Genomic DNA, 18,921 nt, shown 5'->3' with positions numbered 1-18,921 from the left:
CTTTCCCTAATTGCAATATTGGTATAGCCAATAAATATTGTTTTTCCATTTAAAAAAAAAAAAGATTGTTTGGAGAAAATCTTGGTCTGTATTTCAAAATTGGACTACAATTTTTTGATCTTTTGGCCTTGGAAATTTGATTTTAATTATGAACTTGAAATTTTAAATGTTTGCATCCTCCAAAATACTTGTGCAGGGAATCTAAAATCCTAGAGAGTGCCAAAGCTCTAAAAGTAAATGCTGGAACTGAACCTGATGCAGATCTTGGTCCGGTCATCAGCAAACAGGTTAGATTACTATTCCTCATTTACTTATTCCATGGTGCATTTTAACTAAAAATTTCAATAACAAATCTCCAGCATGTCATTCAAGAATTAGTGCAATGACAATTCAATTAAATCTCACTTTCACCCCAATAGTACAAAATATTTTAGCTATTTTTGTTTCCAATATATTCTTACTTGCTTCACAGGCAAAGGAGCGGGTGCACACATTAGTTCAATCCGGCGTCGAAAGTGGTGCCAAACTACTGCTTGATGGAAGAAATATAGTGGTAGCTATTATACCCTCAAATGCCTTTTTCAACTGTCTTCTATATTATTTTTAAAGAAAAAGGCAAAAAAAATCATAATAAGAGATAATTAAGCATTTTGTTCGGATAATTTTAAGCATTGCTTATGATTCATATGTGCATGACGAATAGGTCCCAGGATATGAATCTGGCAATTTTGTTGGCCCTACCATCTTATCAAATATCACTGCCGACATGGAGTGCTACAAGGTATTTTCTTACCAATCTCCAATCTCAAGGTTAAAAAAATTATTTCCTTCAGAATAGAGAGTTGATATTTAGATGTATATTAAATTTTAACTGTCTTTAACATGGCACATGCAGGAGGAAATTTTTGGCCCAGTTCTTCTTTTCATGGAGGTGTGTCTGTTTATTTCATCCTTAGAATCTTATTGTTTTATATGAAAAATAACAAAAAATATAATTCTTGGTAAAATATTTCCTGATTAGAAGCAATGAACCAACCACTTGAAGGTTAATTATTTCTAGACAGACTTTTTTCCTCATCCAGATGAGACACAGAGTTGTGTTAGATGCTGATATAGTGTTTTTTTGTTTTGTTTTTTATCTTCAGGCTGATAGTTTGGAAGAGGCCATAAATATTATCAACAAAAACAAGTATTTATTTAACACACGGCTGTTGTCATTGTCTTTTGTTAAACTGCTATATATAAATTTCTTACTCATAACATTTTCAACAGGTATGGAAATGGTGCTTCTATATTTACTACTTCTGGTGTTGCTGCAAGGAAATTTCAGACTGAGATCGAGGCCGGACAGGTAATGTTACCGAAGTCAGAAGTTCAGTTCTGCATTTTCTCTGGGAAAAACATAAATAAAATGTTGATAAATTTTGAGAAAAACTCAAGTCTCACATTGAAAATAGATAAAACCTGAAAAATATTTTATAAAGAAAGACATTCCTCAGTCTTTACATTACAAGTCGATTTTGTAAAGATGAATTAAGACCAATATGAAAACTTCATTTGGTATCAGAGTTTATCCATTTGGGTCACCGGCCAAATTATCCACGTATTAAGTCCAATAGTGTTGGACGTAAATAATTTATACGAAGTGACACTTTGACTTTACAAATCGATTTTGTAAAGATGAATTAGATCTAATATGAAATCTTAACACCAGTATATGCATTGGGGTGTTATTTGTCAACCAATCACATTTTATTTTAACATGGACTAGATTCTCTCTATCACTTAGAAAATTTTATTTGATAGTGATACTCATGATCGATCTTGGACCAGGTTGGCATCAACGTTCCCATTCCAGTTCCCTTGCCATTTTTTTCATTTACTGGCAACAAGGCGTCATTTGCTGGCGATCTCAATTTCTATGGTAGAGTGATTTCTTCAAAGTCTGGCTCATCTGCAATCATTTATCACTTACATTGTTTAAGAGTATTATTTTTCTTATGATATAGACTATACTGTTTGATTTAAAACTTACATTATGCATTGTTGAATTATAGGCAAAGCAGGGGTTAACTTTTATACACAGATCAAAACAATAACTCAGCAGTGGAAGGAAGCAGTTGGCGGTAGCAAGGTTAACATGGCAATGCCAACCTCTCAAAAATCTTGATCGTCATACAGCCTTGTGTATAATTTTTTCTGTTTGGAAGCTTTGTACTTTTTCAATAAAATGTTATAGGTAGCTTTGTACTTTTCAATAAAATGTCCTGCATATTCAATATTACCAGAGATTGCGACAATATTAGATAGAAATTGGGACAATATTTAGGTTTTAGATGAAAATGCATAAACACCTCAAATAAAAACATAATTAGCCTAAAATCATGACATTTGTTTCCAAAAAAAAAAAAAATCATGACCGCATAATGTATATAAGCTAGGAACGGACCATGTGTGGGTTTGCACACATAAATTTAATTTTTTTACCAAAAAAACAAGTTTTTTAAGATTATTTTATATAGATTATTAAGGTTTTCTAGAAAAAAACTAAAGTTAAGAGGTGATTCTTAGGGAACCATTCTCCAACAATTAATTCAAAATTATTGACACAATTTTATTAGATTTCGAAAATTTTATTTGAATCAGTCATTTGTTTTGTTTGAATCTTGCTGGAAATATTTTTAACTTTATAGAAATTCATACGAGAGACAGTGAAGATCATCCCAAAAGAGTAGTTAAAAAAGCAAAGTCTAAATTTATACGAGAGACAGTGAGAAATTTATATGCAAAATATTCTAATATTAATTGCCCAGCAAAGAGCAAAGACTCAAAAATGTATTATGTTTCTAAATATTTTTTGCAATCTCTCATGCATGAACAACGAATTTTATACTCATTATAAAAACAATGAATTCTATTCTTTAACCTAATAAATGTTATTTAATTCAATCAAATATACGTTATTCAAAAAAAAATTGCAAGATAAAATTTTGAATTTAAAATATATTATTACATGTTTTATTTTCAACATGTTATTTTTAAGATTGATCTTTCAATATGTTATTTAAATTGAAATAATTTATTAAATTTTAATATATTTATCTATCAGTATGTCTATTTAGTAATACATATTAATATCTATTTATTTATTAACACATATTAAGGGCTAATATAATGTATCTAATGTATTCTCACATAAACATACTTATGTGATATCTTTTCAAAATTCATCTCCAAAATGTAAACATCTAACCAAAATTAGGTATTTCAATAATCAATAAAATAATGCATTAAATTGAAGGTGTTTTTTTTAATGGTTGAATAGTTTAGAAGAAAGTTTTTACAATTATAACAATAATAACAAATTCCTATTTATTTATAATATAAATAACTATTTTCTTTATGATATCATTCAATCGACAATGTTTTTTTTTTATAACAATCTCCATCGGTAAATATTAATGTTATTAGATTAGATATTTTATGTAATCCAATTCAATATAAATTTTGTTAAATACAAATAAGTTATCTTGAAACATTAATTAGAATATCACTAAATGACAAATAATTCAACAACAAAAAAATAGAAAAATGTATAGTTATTTTTTTTCATAAATATAAATTTTTTATACTCTTATCCTCTCACGTTCATATATCATATAAGTGGGTATACATAATTTAATGCATAAAGGCACTTTTAATAAAAAAAATGCATTAAAACACTTTTAATTATTTTTTCTTATAGGGAGCATAAGATTATATTTTAAATAAAGTTTTCTTTGAACTAATTTAGAATAAATTATAAAAATTATAAGGATATTATCAAATCAATTAGCATTTGAATAAATTTTGTTTTTAATAATAATATTTGATTTTTAATTAGCCATGATATTATTAAGCATTCTTACAAATAATAATATTAAATTTTAAAAGTTGGGCTACATTTCAAAAATTTAATTAAAAAAAAAAGAATTAAATGAGAATTTAAATTATTATATCCTAACCATTTCTACGGAATTATGGTTTTTCTTTCCTTAAACTAGAACACCATCCTCTCTTTATATTTTCATCTATAAAAGTTAATCATACCGAAGCTGCAAAAAAGGAGAAGCAATCGCAGACCAGATGACCAAAAAAGGTGGATTAACAATTCAGTTGTGACTAATTAAAATTCAAAATAAATGTTTTTCGTGCAAATGCTTTCAAAACACTTAAGAATTTCCATTTACACATGCAGCAATGTAATGCACACCTGATATATCAACATGAGTCAAGAAGTTTGCTACATTGGCCAATTCAATCCCTTTGAACTTTCAAGCAATGCCAATGCCTCTAAGGTTATTTAAACTATCTACTTTGCATTTTAGCCAAGTGCTTCTTCCCATTTATGTGAGAGATGGCGTTGGCCTCACTATGAAGTACAACTTTACAGACTCCACATATTAGTTGTGAATCATTCAACCTAACAGTAACAGCCTCCTGCAGGCTTTGCGGTTTTTGCACCTTATGATTCATCACTACTGTTCCCTTCAATCCTATGTTAACAGTATTGCCATCTCCATTCTTTCCATTGGAATTTATCTTGTTGCTAACTTTCTTCTGTTTCCACTCCTCTTTGGACTGACAGATTTTCATCTTCTGTGGAGCAGGTTGCTTATTTGCTTTCAAAGCTTCGATAGTAGCTTTGTGTTTCTTCCCATTAAGGTGGGAATTCAAGGTCTTCGCACTCGTCGTTGTTACCAAACATAAGGCACAAGTCCACTCTTTCTGCACTTCCTTCTGTGTAAGAAGCTCTCCACCAGCTGTGTCCCTCCCCACTATTCGTTTGGTTTCTGCTATGGCTGATGATGCGTTTTGAGTTGGCATAACGTTAGACATCACAGGAATATTCTGCATATTCAATATTAGCAGAGATTGCAACAATATTTAGGTTTTAGATGAAAATGCATAAACACCTCAACTAAAAACATAATTAGTCTAAAGTCATGACATTTGTTTCCACCCCAACAAAAACCATGACCACATCCACACAATGTATATATGTACCTGTAAGCCTAAACCTTTCAGTCACAAATGAACTCTTAGTATGCTTCAAGTCTAAAATTTTAATTTGTCTTTGGGAGATTTCTATTTTGTGTGAATATTAATGAAGCCTTACATGTTTGGTTGCTGTAATTTCTTTTTTCTCAATAGCCTCCGAATCTTTGATATCTTTGTGGTCTGTTTGGAGTCTTTCTCCATTTGTCTGCAAATAAGCCCCCTCATTAATTTCACAACTGACTTAACATAAAAAAATTTACCTTAAGCATTTCTTTTTTATCAGTAGCTATGATTTCATTTGTTGCTTCTGCATCATGCCTACACATTGTGTTCTTCAATACCAAAAACAGAAGAGTTAGCTAAAAAAAATAATTGCCAATGCAGATAAATGGACATGCACATGCTTTCTTTTCCTCCCTAAATAATTGTTGTAAAGTTATAGTATTTGGACATTTTTAGCTGTTCACCTTGCTAGCAATGAGTTTCTCTAAGGCTTCAGTTCCATTCTCTTTCATAAACCTCTCTGCATGCAGCAAGAAGTCGTCTTTCTCAACAAAACACTTCCTCCAGAAATTATTTAACCTCCATGTGACTATTTGCGGTTTCATGGAGCGAATAAGGTTATTATAAACATAAGAAGCTCGTCCAAAGTCCGGTATGATGAGCCAGAAGATGATCATTAGCTTAATGTACGGCCAGAGGTGAAACCTAATGTCAAACATGGGAATGAAATCAACAACTCCATGAATTGGTTTTTGAAGTGTAGAACAACAATTTAATCACATAGTACGACAAATTGAGCCGACATCTCTGATTGCAGAGCAACCACAGTTCCTTTCTATTTAAAACTTAGGATTTACATTGTACAACTTGTGTTTAAATATTTTAGTTCAGTTTACAAGATTGTTCCTGAACCGTGTCGTAGGGGGCGCAATATTGTTCCTGTGCGGTGTCTTAGGGCGCTTCGCCCTCAGCTTGAACGACTTTCACACTTATCACTAAATTATGAGTCTTTATCCAATGCAGAGTAACATTTCATTTCTTATTGAACAAAAAAGGAATTTCATACCCTAATCACTATTAAAATTTTGGCACTGCATTTATTGGTTTCTCCCACAAGCTCAATGAGGTAGTAATTATCAGTGAAAGTAAATGAAGTTGGTCAATTCTTATTGTTATTATTGTAAACTAGGCTAGCTCTTTCAATATTTGAGGGCAAAGAAATTACCATAGAAGAAGGGTCATAAAAGCATACTCAAAGAGGTATATTAATGAAAGAAGTATCCAATATGAGATCAAATCCTTAGTTTGTGCATATGATTCAGTCTCGATTGCCTGTACGGAAGCACACCTGTTCAAAAACCGTAATCACACACACAAAAAGAGCATAACAAAACAAAAGTTATACAATAATGTAAATTTAAAAGGTAGAAACTTTATCAGTACACAAAATATACATGAGGAAGAACTTACAGAGGATACCCCAGAGCTAGAAGAGGCCTAGAAAAGAGAAGAAGAAAAAAAAGAAGAATATGTGTGAAAGGTTTATAAAAAAAAAGTGATTAAGTAAAAGAAATGAGAAAGATGAAGGCATAGATACCATGCGAAATGATGAAGGCATTTGAAAGCGAGATTGATGAGAAAGAAGGAAGAAGTCATGTTGAAAGTCACAATTCAGAATTCACAATTGAGTGAAGAAAAAGAGGAAGTAGAAACAATCAACTAGTAAAAGTAAAAGACAAGGAAAAGGAAAAGTCAGTTTTGGTGCGTAAGTCATAATCAAGTACTATAAATAATTAGTTGCTGGGTGGAAAGTAGGATAATCAAGCAGCATTCATACATAAAATTAATGTTATTTAAATGTTAACATTCAACCACTGATATTAAATATTTTTTATTAAAATAAAAATATATTAGTATTACTAACATTAAATGAATTAAAAGTTTGTTAATTTTTACTTATAATGATAATCAATATATGAATCCACTTTGTTGGTTATAATCTATCTTACTTTATAATAAACTTAATTTAATGGCAAGTATGACATTTGTCATTTAATTGGAGTAGTTATCTATTTTAATCTTTCTGTTAATAGTAACATTTCTACTTATTCTTTTTTTAATTTTTTCTCCTGGTTCTTCTTTAATTTATTTTTTATTTGTTAATTGAATATCTAAATTTTGGTGATTAAGTATTATTATCTATACAGTATAATATTGTAAGTTTCTTTCTTTGACAAATTTTACATTTTTCACTTAATGAGAGATATTAATCTTCCTAAAATCAATAATTTTTTTTTGTCACTTTTTAATTTATTTTTTATAATTTAATTATGTTTTTTCCTTTTCAATATAACCAGTTTTTTATTATTTTAATTTTTAAATACAACTTATTATCGGAATTTTTTATCTATATTTTGTTTTTTTTCTTTAAAAAAATATTAAAGCAGATTTTTTTCAAGCCACCTCTTCATTTCTTTTATTTAAAAAAAAGAAATCAGTAAAAATATTTTATGAATTTATTTAAGAAAATAAATCAATAAAAATATCTTATAAAAGTACTATCAATTAATTGGTATTATTTAGTGTGCAGAAATTGGCATTCCAAATAAAAATACTCATTGAACATTTGTTGTTGTTTTTTTTTTTTTTTAATTTCGATAATTGATAAATAACTTTTAAAATTCTTATAATTGATCGCAAAAAATTGATAATTTTCTATGATCAATATTCAACTCTTTTCTATTAAATCATATATATCAGTATGCATATTTACGTGATGCATAAAATAATATGTGTTTGAATGATGATATATTTTATTTATTTTTAAAAATAAAAATAAAACATTTGAAAAAAAAAATATTGTTTACAATAATTTATCTTGCTAAAAAATTACAACAACAAAATTTACAGGCCAAACACACTTTATCCTTTGTAATTGAACTTCTCATAAAAAAATTTCTCACTCATAACAGACTGAACATCATAATAGAAAAATAAAAATATCTAACATAAATATTATTAAATAAACAAAAACAAAATAATATAAAAAGATAATAATTACTAAATTATTTCGATTGCATAGATTTGGGAATTCACCCTATAGTTTGGAATATGGCAAAGCTTTCCCATTTACCAATTGGACTTCAATACAGAGCCCATTGGACTAAAATTAAAAATTAAAACATTTGAAAAAAAATATTGTTTACAATAATTTATCTTGTTAAAAAAAATCAACAAATATACCAAATAAAAAATTCCAGGACAAACACACTTTATCTTTTGTGATTGAATTTCTCATTATAATAGAAAAATAAAAACATCTAACATAAGTATTAATAAATAAACAAAAACAAAATAATATAAAAAGATAATAATTACTAAATTATTTCTATTGTATAGATTTGGGAATGTCACCCTATAGATTGATATATGGCAAAACTTGTCATTTACCAATTGGACTTCAATACAAAGTCCATTGGATTATAAAAAAGTTGAACTTAGACTTACATCAAGTTGGAGTAGTTAGAATGCTGCAATTTCATGAGTTAAAAGAGCATATGTTTTTCTCTTATGAAAAAGATTCAGAATTTTATAAGTCCATGATAAAAAAAAATGACATGATGCAAAAATTCAAAGATCGAAATTCTATGTGGAAGATAAAGCTTTTTCTTTTTAATTCTAGATTAAAACTTTTTTTAGAAAATCAAAATCAAGGTGGTCTGGATAAATCTTTGAAATTTTAAAAATTTGTCCACGTGAATTTGTTGACTTGAAAGAAAAATCAGGATGGGAATTGCATGTGAATATAATAAATAAATAAAAGATAGCAAATTAAAAATTCAATCATTTTGAATGTAAATAACAATATTTTCAAGAGACGTAGATTTTACAGCCATTATTTTAATTATAAAAAAAACATAGAATAAAAAAATACTAAGAAATTGTATCTTCACTGTAATACAAATGACATTACTACTAATACATGGTGAAAGACACATCAATTTTATTTTTTTGCAATTTACTCTTCTTTTTTTTTTTAAAGGCAAAGATGGATATATTAATCCAATTTACTCGTCTATTTTGTTTTTCCTCTTACATATCCTTGGGGAGACTCTTATATATCCTTGAGGACAATGTGAAAGCAGAAACATGTAATCTCTATTTGTTGGATAAAGAAAGAGAGAACAATAAGAAATATAGATTAAAATAAAAACATAGTACCTACAAAAAAAATAAAAAAAATCACAACTATCCAATAAACAACATCGGCAACTCAAAAAAAAAAGACAACTTAAAAATACCAATTTATATACTTATTCTTAAAAATAAACAATCAACTCAATATTGTTTTTGTCTACCTTATTTTTATATTCACAAAACTTTCAATTTCAAATACAAATCCGACAAACTTTAACCTTCCTCCAATATATCATGTCATGCCTCATATAAACTAATCAATATAAAATAAGCTCCACATTTGAAGAGAGTGGTACAAATGATATCATATATATAAATATTATTTTATTATGAAATTAACTTGTTAGATTCTACGAGTCGAGTTTACTTAAACCGTCGATTTTGACAATTTAACTTCAACACTCATTCTCATTATCTGTATATCTCTATTTTTTTATTATATCATCAATATATTACATCATTCTATTTTATTTATTTCTCTTTCAATGTGTACTTATCCATACGAGTGTCCACTAAATATTTTTCTTTATAAAATTTTAGTATTTAATTAACACTACTAGAAAATTGCATTTTAGCTGCCACTATTAGCGTCCGCCCCCGACTTCGACGCTACTTAGAGTCGGTTTAGCGTCGGCTAGACCGATGCTAAGGCACCAAATTTCATGTTTCAATTTTATTGACGATTAGCGTCAGAGTAGCCGACACTACGTAAAATAAAACAGACGCTAGTTTATTAATTTAATTTTATAATTTTTATTTTAATATGTAGCGTCAGATGGGCCGACGCTAGGGTATTTTTAAATTTTTTTAATATTATTTATAAAATCATATCGTAAAATTAAAATGTTTGGGTTTTAAAAGAACAATTCTCTCTGAATCCCTAAGTTTTGAGTTCTTCTCTAAATCCCTAAGTGTTGAACCCTTCTCTCACACTTGAATCCATCACTGAATCTCATTCCTCTAAATGTCGTGAGTATCGCCGCCCAACATGTGACTTATCGAACCTGTCACCTTCACTCTTAGAGTCGTTCACCGTCCCCCTCTCGAACTCCGACACCATCAATCTCAGAGTCGCCGGTCAATGTCCCCGTCGCGCTGTCGTCTGTGGTCGATTCTCAAGGTAAGTGTCGTTGTCTCACTCTTAGTTGTGTATTATTGTTTAGGTTTTATGGCACATTGGGTAAACAGATTTGATGACACATTGGGTGATTTTTTTGGGGAGATTGGGGTCGGAAAAACGAGTTGAGCTCTAGTGAGTGACTTGTGGATTCCTCTTAACGTTAAGCCTTATTGTTGTTGTTCATTCGATCTAAACAAGTAGGTATTGTGTAATGCAGTCAGATTAACATCTTGGGGTCACTGGAATGGATCATGCTTTAGTTTTTTAGTATCAATACTTTTATCTTCTGATATGTTATTTCCTATGCTCTAGTGTTGTGAATTTTGCTATGAATTATCATGCATACATGCTGCAACAATGTTTCTATCTTGATTAGAAATGCAGATGGCAGTGATTTTGATATAAAAGTTAGTTAATTTCATTATTAGACAATATATATCATTTGAATCAACTATATTATATATGAATTATATATTGTCACTAAGTTTTCTTCCTCACCTCTGGTCTACCCAAGAAAGTGTCTAGGTCTGCTGCCAAGTCATAGAACATAGGATTCACATAAGCAAGTTTCATTGACAAGAACTGTAGTGCAAAATGAATGAATTTTATCAGGCATAAAATATTCTTCATATAGAAAGACTTAATGAAGTTATTGACCTGTTTGACCTTTTTCTGCAAAAGTGTTAACGCGAACTGTTTCTTGACTGACCAACTTTGAAATTATACCAAATTAAGAAAGAAAACTATAAGGTTTGGGGGAGTTATGTTTAACAATGAAATAAACACAAACAGAATTGAAAATTGTGATTTTAAAGCAATCAATTCAAGGGGTTCGTTAGTTATCGAGTTTAATTTAATCCTTAACCACAAACGAGCATCCATGTGTTAATTTAAGCTCACTACAATCAACAGTTTTAATACTAGAACTAGTAATGCATAGCAACAATAAAGAATGATTTAGGTTTATCAGTTCAAGAAATACACTAAAAAAATCAAAATACATGCTACAGGACAGGCTTGCCTTGTTACAATACAATGATCAAATAGCCAAAACTCTTAAAATTTGACACTTCTTTGGTGCGAAAGTTAACTCAAAGGTTAAAAAATTGATTTCTAGGAAATCTGATCTTAAAAAATGTCCAAATTTAAGAAGACAATGAATATTAATGAATGAACATGGTGAAAAATAATATAAATTGCACAAGTTTTCATCGAAAGGTGAGGACTAATTCATAAAATGCAATAACAACGTGACTATATGCAATTACCTTCGTCACGCGAACAGTTCCATATCTGTAAGAGAAATGAAGTGTTCATCAGAGTTTCGTATACAAGCATGCTTAAAAGTGTAAGTGTAGCTCTGAGTTTCACTAGAGTTATCCAGATTTTGTGTTGTAAGTGTAGATCTGAAGTGTAAATGATAGTGAATTTGATGACAAGTTTAATAGTGATAAGCATAATAATATTTAGAAATGCAAATGACAGTGATTTTGATATAAAAGTTAGTTAATTTCATTATTAGACAATATATATAATTTGAATCAACTATATTATATATGAATTATATATTATAACTAAGTTTTCTTCCTCACCTATGGTCTACCCAAAGGCAAATTACACTTTGACATCATCAGATGCCAAGTTGGTTTGTAAATGGCTTAAGGATTTGAGAATTCCTTATGGTTATGCTTCAAACCTTGCTAGGTGTGCCGATGTTGAGAAGGGTACGATACATGGGATGAAGAGTCATGACTGTCATGTTTTCATGGAATGTTTACTCCCAATTGCATTTCATTCCTTGCCATAATTTGTTTGGAAACCATTAACCGAGCTAAGTCGATTCTTCAAGGATCTTTGTTGCAATACATTGAGGTTGGATGACTTAGTTAAGTTGAATGATAACATTTCAATTATCATATGCAAGTTAAAAAGGATTTTTCTACCAGGTTTCTTCGACTCAATGCAGCATCTTACAATACATCTTGCCTATGAAGCAATGTTAGGTGGTCCATTACATTACCGGTGGATGTATCCATTTGAAAGGTAACTTTTGTGGTTGATTTTTTAACAGATTACTAGGTTTATTATAACTTACTTAATAGACATTTAATAATTAAATGTGCAGATGTATGGGAATCTCAAAGCGGACAGTGACAAACAAGGCTAGGGTTGAAGGCTTCATATGCGCTTATATACAACGCGAGACAACTTATTTTTGTTCTCATTATTTCAAGTCATTCAATTTGTTGCCGACCACAAATTTAAGTAATAATCGTCATTTAGAATGTGATGATCTCCAACCTTCACTATCCGTGCCTGTGAGAGATGATAATGGAAAATTCATTATACGACCTTATGGTAAAGGGTAAGTTACAACAATTGTTTATTTTCTTAATATTAGAAGCATAAGTATAGACACATATTATTTATATAATACTTTATTTCTTCAATACATTAATGCATACTCACTCCTAGCAACGTAGTTGCAGATGCCATTAGGTATGTCATACAAAAACAATTACGTGAGCCTATCTATGGTTGGAGTGCAACCACTGACATAATTAGACAAGATTGGTTTGAAAAGTTTGCGGTAAGCCTTTGAATATAATTATATGTTCAATTCATTTTTCTAGCATATATAGGGAGAATTGTGTAATATGTTTTGTTGATAGTAGTTAGTACATATATACTTTTTGTTATTCCCAGGAGAAGGTATCGTGGGATCCTTGTCATAATAATATTGTGAAACGTCTGTTTGAACAAAAGGCCGTTAAAAGACTATCAGATATGCTTACAAAGGTGAGGAAAAAAGGGACTCGACCTAGTTGGATAGGTGAGGAAGCTTGGACTGGTCTTCAAGCATATTGGGACGGTACATCATTCAAGAACATCTTCAACCAAAATAAGACCAATCGAGCTTCAACAAGAGGCGGGGTTGTCCACACTTCAGGCCGCAAGGCTCATATTGATGTTGCGATTGAGCTCGTATGTATTAAATTTACATTTACTTAAAATTAATACAATTTAATGTTATGATTTCTAATTATGAGTTGTGATCCAATAATCTTGATTTTATTTGTAGAGCAATAACCTTCAAAGAGATTTACTTTCAGATGAGTTATTTTTGACAACCCACAAGAGAAAAAATGGCGCTTGGGTTGATAGTCGCGCAAAATCTACCTATGTATGTTCTTTATTTATGTAAATTCTTTATGCAAATTCTTTATATTACAAATCAACCAAAAAATAATATGATGTCATTTATACCTAGAAGAGCAATCCCTTTATTATACACTTGTTTGTTTAATTTATTTTAGAAATTTGATCATATATTACATTATTAATTTATTTCATTTATCAGGGAACATTTAAAAAAAATGGAGGAAGTACAAACACAAATTGGCGAAACAAGTGAAGAAAGTGGTAAAGAGGTAGATGGAGGGACAATACTTAAGTTATGGACTGAATCTGTAGGGGGTCGCACTCGTGGTCGAGTTTATGGTATGAGAGACTTGTCCATTAATGTCCGACAGGGGTGTGTATCACTTACACAACATTCTCATAATCCTTCTAATGCTATGACTGGGATGTCTTTAGAAGCGGAGAAGGCAACTAGAATTAGAGCTGAACAAATTGCTCAGGATGCAGTGGCCCAAGCTCAAGTGGCTACTAAGGTCGCCGAAGAGGCTAGGGAGCGTTCAAAGAAGTTAGAGAATGATTTTGATGCATTAAAGCAATTTTTTGGAGATAAAATTGACGCTTTGCACCATCAATCAGCTGGTGGATCATCTACTGCGAGTTATCCTCCTTCGCATCCTCATTACGATCATAATTTGGACGACGTGTCGCTGGACGAACCTTAATGTCATAGTTATGCTTACTTTTTGTAGTAATTGGTTAACAATTATGTATTAAGTAACTTTGTTAAAGTTGTTATTCGATACTATTTGTTATTTTGTAGTTTCAGAACACATGATATTTTGTTATGTTATTTAATACTGTGGTGCGTTTATTATATTGTCAATGAATGACTTTTAATGTTTATTAGCAATCAATTATATTGTTAAAAAAATAAAATTAAGCAGGGGCTATAAAATTAAAAATAAAAAATTAAATAAATTTGAACTTAGCGTCGGCTTGTCTGACGCTACTTTATAAATACAATTGACGTTTGTTGACTACTGTTTGTTGACCTTAGTGTCGGCCATCCGACGCAACTATTTTTCCCCAGCTGACGTGGCAAATGACATTTTTAGCGCCGGATGTTTCAATTTTACACATAGCGTCAGCCGACGCTAATATAGCGTCGAATGGTATTTGTCCGACGCTAATAATTAGCTTCGACTGTTTTAGCCTAGGTCCGACCCCGACGCTAAATCGACGTTAGTGTCGGCTTTTGCCCTATTAGCGCCGGCTTTGGGCCGACGCTAAATCCTATTTTTCTTGTAGTGTAAGGTATTTTTGTCAGCAATTTTTGTTCTTAAAAAATTAAAATAAATTGAGTATTTACCAAACTGCTACCAAAAAAATTAAATATATGTAGAAATTGTTAGAACACTTATTTGGTTGATTTGAGTTTAGAGGATTAAGTGTGCCGAAAGAATCAAAACTTCTATTATTACTTTGTTTTGTGCAAGAAATTAGAGAGCTTGCACTTGCTATTTAAAACAAACACTTGCTACAGTAAATTGATAACAAACTATTAAGCTCCTTAACTATTTTTATCAACTTCTAACAGCTTTCTAACAACCTCTAACTATATTTATGAATTATACTTTCAACATAAATAACTAATTTAGGTAAAAATGATTGAAAGGCGTGATTTTAAAAAAGTTGGTCCTAAAACACTAATGCAACTAGATTAAGAGAGAAATATGTTGTCAAACATCTATACATTAAATGCACATATTTCTAAAATTGATAGCATTAATTACATATATATAACTTAAATATTCATTTTTTTATAAGTACTCTAGTGATTAGACTCATACCTTTTAAATGTGAAAAAGTGGATATCTCATTTTTAAACTTGAATCTCAACATGTGAATATATTTATAGCTATCAACTAATGTATATTTTGACAACCTATAATTAAAAATAATATCAACCATAATTTTGATAATTTTATATTATTAAAAAGAAATACAACACACATAGCACAACCGTGCAATACGTAAAAGAGAAATACATTATGTTTGTTATTTAATGTATAACATATAGGTAGATGCAATGACAAGCATAGTTCCATGGCTTATGGTAGGTAGCTCAAGAGCTTGAAACCAATTCCACAAGTTTCTTAAAATCGTGTGTTGCACGGCCTTTAGGTCCATTAGCTTCTTCAAGAATCTTCTTCATCTTCAAAGCATTTTCTCTAAACCTTTTCCCTTCTTGTTGAACAAGAATCAAATCCAAGCTCTTAAGCAAACCATTTTTACTAAACACCCTACCTTCAATTATCACACCAACCTCCCACACATCCACTGCCAATCTTGCATTAATCCCTTGATCAGCAAAATAAGGCCTAAATATCATAGGCACCCCATTTGAAATTCCCTCAAGCATAGAGTTACACCCACCTTGACTCACAAAAGCACCTATTGAACCATGTCCTAAAATTCTACTTTGTGGCACCCAACCCAAAACTTTGCCACGTGTACTTGTCCTCTCAACAAACCCATTTGGCAACAGATTCCTTAGATTCTCTTTCAAAGACCAAATAAATGGAAATCCATATTCTTCTAATGCCTCAGCTAATGCCACAATCTCATGTTCAGGTGGTTCCACAACAGTGGTTCCAAAACTAACATACACAACTTGCAATGATTTTGCTTTCTGCACCTCCAAAAATGAAATGCACCCACTTTCATCTATTTCATTTTGTGGTGTTGTTTTTGGTTTCAAATTAAAAAGTGGAACGTAAAGCATGGATTTTAACTTAGTTCTAATGTCTTCAACAAAAAGTGGTAAGTCTAATTCCTCAAAGAAACTCACAACTACTGTTTTAGCTTCAGGTAGAATCTTTGAAAGTGAATCAAGTGCTCTTGTAAGAACATTTTCTTTCTCAGTTCCTGTCATGAGAATATCATGCGGCAAATCTTCAACGCGTAGCACTGATAAACCAGGTAGAAAATCCAATGTTCTGTTTACATCGTTTACAGAACAATGTGCACGTATTATGTCACCATGAAAATGGACAGAGAGTGAGCATGACATTGGAATCCAAACAGGAATCCATGGAACATTTAAGGTTTTAGCAACATCAAACGTTGGTGTCACGAAAGCATCTGCTATAATGCAAGTGATTGGTTTTTTTGACTCTGCAACTGCTAAGTCTATACCATTTTGGAAATTCTCTGGACCTGTTTGGAGATAAAAGGTCACTTCACTACCGGGAAGTAGTTCATCACCCTTTGGGATTCCATCACTTACATTGTAGTGTTTGATGTTTTTTGGTATGTTTGTTTTTGAGAAGAGGGTTTGGTTGGTTTTTTGTGTGCTTATGAATGAGAAGTGAGAGTTTGGAGATTCATGAGCTAGATTGATTGTGAGGGTTAAGAGAGGTAAAAGGTGGCTGCTGAAGGGGAAAGGAAACACTGCAATGTGTTTCTTGTTTTCATTGGAATTTGACATTGTTTGTGAAAGTGGCAGAAAAACAAAGAAGTAAAATTATTTTTTTTTTGGGTTGAAGAGAATGACTAAACGAGGGGGGATTTATTGGAAAAATATGGTAACTTCAATTGTACATAATTAATGGATGGAAAGTGCCAACTACATTTTTCTGAAAATAATGTTGGATGCGTGGTACTTGAAATTCCAACCACCATTCTCACATATTTGAAATTAGTTGCACTTGCAATTTACTACTAAGTGATGAGTTATAATAACTAGACATTGATATGCTAGCATTACATGCATGCAATTTTGGTATTCTAATAAACTCATGAGTTCGACTTTCATTATAAATCATATAATAAACTATAATCAGCAAAAAATATTCCACTTATTTATCATTTCACACTTAAAAATAGAAAATATTACTTTTACCAAATTATTAACTAGATAATACAATTGAAAAGAAGTGTATTGAATTGAAATAATTGACAAATAGATAAATGTTGGGACGACAATTGCGTTATCCTCAGTAGTTGTTGTCATATTAAAGTTGTCTTGAAGTCTAACTAGGTATGAAATGAACCACAACCGAAGCGTAAGCAAAAGAAGGAGGAGGCGACGATAGATACTTTTTCAGATGTGGAGCTGCTCTCACGGTTACCTTGTCTATCCCCTGCTTCTTCAAAAAATTATATGCTTGATTTTCTGTTAATGTTTTTCGAAGTAGTACTGAAATTTGTGTTTATTGATGTCCATTGTACAAAACATCTTCTACCTTGGGAATGAATTTTGTATTTACTGAGCTGGATTGATAGATAGTTTAATTGGTTTGAGTTAAAAGGTTAATGAATAGGAGAATCTGAATTTAAATCTAGACAAAGAAAGGAAATGATAACATAACAATTAATTGCTAATTTTAACCGTTTCAAAAAAAAAAAATTTAACAACTTCATCACTCCTCACCTTCAAATCTAACACTATGAACTAAATATTTTATTTTAGATGTCATGGCAAATAAATAATAAATGAGATACAAATACATTTTAATCTTAATATATCAGTATTTGAATTTAATTTATATATAATGTTCATGTAAAAAAAATTCCACCATGTAAATTTATTAAAACTGATAGTACATGACAATTAAATTCTTAGTACTTTATATTAAATATTTGTATAAATAACCATATTTTTAATAAATATACACATTACAATGTGAGACATTTAATATAAAGCTTTTCTTTTTTATCTTACAAGAAATGATGGTAAATATTATCGTAACTAATGAAGAGATTTCAATTCAAATCGGAGAAATGACAAATTATGGAGGACTGTAAGAGTTATTTTCATATTAGATTTTTCAATATTTTATGTTTTATAAAAAACAGTCCATGGGCCTACCGGGCTGGAGCCTGCCTTAACTATCTACAGAGGAAAATTGGCTATTGTACCCCCCATTTAAACTTATACCCTCCCAACATAAAATTTTTGTTGTAAAATACCCAAAATAACCCTAAAAAAAACAGTAAAAGTCAAAATAAGAAAAAATTCAAACACTTTACCCCCACATTGAAAAATCCGGAAAAGTAAGTTTTCGGAAAAATTAGTTTTTACCGGAAATTTCAAGAGGATTGAAATTTCCGGTAGTTCAAAATACATACCGGAAATTTCAAAAACGAAATTTCCGGGAGGCAAACCGGAAATTTGAAAAATCCGGTAGTTGTAAATTCCCGGAAATTTCGTTTTTGAAATTTCCGGTATGTATTTTGAACTACCGGAAATTTCAATCCTCTTGAAATTTCCGGTAAAAACTAAATTTTCCGAAAACTTACTTTTCCGGATTTTTCAGTGTGGGGGTAAAGTGTTTGAATTTTTTGTTATTTTGAGTTTTACTGTTTTTTTTAGGGGTATTTTAGGTATTTTACAACAAAATTTTTATGTTGGGGGG

At 30.5% G+C, this 18,921-nt stretch overlaps 3 protein-coding genes across 7 annotated transcripts in view; 1 reads left to right on the top strand and 2 right to left on the bottom strand.

Annotated features, from left to right (window-relative positions):
- Window positions 1-2,284, top strand: part of LOC101490310 (methylmalonate-semialdehyde dehydrogenase [acylating], mitochondrial) — a 6,548-nt gene extending 4,264 nt beyond the window's left edge. Inside the window, exons 12-19 of the mRNA XM_004504810.4 lie at window positions 197-287; window positions 473-553; window positions 704-781; window positions 896-931; window positions 1,146-1,189; window positions 1,273-1,351; window positions 1,834-1,924; window positions 2,058-2,284. Of these exons, the coding sequence (XP_004504867.1) occupies window positions 197-287; window positions 473-553; window positions 704-781; window positions 896-931; window positions 1,146-1,189; window positions 1,273-1,351; window positions 1,834-1,924; window positions 2,058-2,170 (613 nt within the window). The 3' untranslated portion in view covers window positions 2,171-2,284. The remainder of the gene's footprint in view (window positions 1-196; window positions 288-472; window positions 554-703; window positions 782-895; window positions 932-1,145; window positions 1,190-1,272; window positions 1,352-1,833; window positions 1,925-2,057) is intronic.
- A 1,842-nt stretch (window positions 2,285-4,126) lies between these two features.
- LOC101489536 (uncharacterized) lies at window positions 4,127-6,793 on the bottom strand. Of its 5 annotated transcripts, none has more exons than XM_073370535.1 (7): window positions 6,641-6,793; window positions 6,514-6,540; window positions 6,296-6,391; window positions 5,508-5,748; window positions 5,301-5,372; window positions 5,159-5,245; window positions 4,127-4,890 (listed from the first exon to the last, which is right to left on the bottom strand). In XM_073370535.1, exons 1-7 carry the CDS (start codon window positions 6,697-6,699, stop codon window positions 4,348-4,350), a joined length of 1,125 nt encoding a protein of 374 aa, XP_073226636.1. In that variant the 5' UTR covers window positions 6,700-6,793; the 3' UTR covers window positions 4,127-4,347. The 5 variants fall into 5 exon arrangements, with proteins under 5 accessions (XP_073226636.1, XP_073226637.1, XP_004504864.1 ...); XM_073370536.1 differs by having other exon boundaries at window positions 6,296-6,375; XM_004504807.3 differs by having other exon boundaries at window positions 6,269-6,391; window positions 6,641-6,792.
- Window positions 6,794-15,464: 8,671 nt separating this feature from the next.
- On the bottom strand, window positions 15,465-17,056 carry UGT78K4 (anthocyanidin 3-O-glucosyltransferase 7). The gene has a single exon (XM_004504806.4). It carries the CDS (start codon window positions 16,989-16,991, stop codon window positions 15,627-15,629), a length of 1,365 nt encoding a protein of 454 aa, XP_004504863.1. The 5' UTR covers window positions 16,992-17,056; the 3' UTR covers window positions 15,465-15,626.
- Between the last annotated feature and the right edge of the window lie 1,865 nt (window positions 17,057-18,921).

This window comes from Cicer arietinum, chromosome 6 (genome assembly GCF_000331145.2).
Source record: "Cicer arietinum cultivar CDC Frontier isolate Library 1 chromosome 6, Cicar.CDCFrontier_v2.0, whole genome shotgun sequence".
NCBI classification, from domain to species: domain Eukaryota; kingdom Viridiplantae; phylum Streptophyta; class Magnoliopsida; order Fabales; family Fabaceae; genus Cicer; species Cicer arietinum.
Note: the sequence above shows the minus strand (reverse complement) of the source record. Positions and strands in the feature narration are given on the sequence as shown.

Bases quoted from the DNA above. Each gene is read 5' to 3' on its own strand.
- UGT78K4 (XM_004504806.4), bottom strand. From the start codon at position 16,991: ATGTCAAATTCCAATGAAAACAAGAAACACATTGCAGTGTTTCCTTTC.
- LOC101489536 (XM_004504807.3), bottom strand. From the start codon at position 6,699: ATGACTTCTTCCTTCTTTCTCATCAATCTCGCTTTCAAATGCCTTCAT. The intron at 6,541-6,640 runs GTATCTATGCCT...TCTCTTTTCTAG, and splicing joins TGCCTTCATCATTTCGCATG to GCCTCTTCTAGCTCTGGGGT. The intron at 5,373-5,507 runs GTGAACAGCTAA...TTGGTATTGAAG, and splicing joins AGAAACTCATTGCTAGCAAG to AACACAATGTGTAGGCATGA.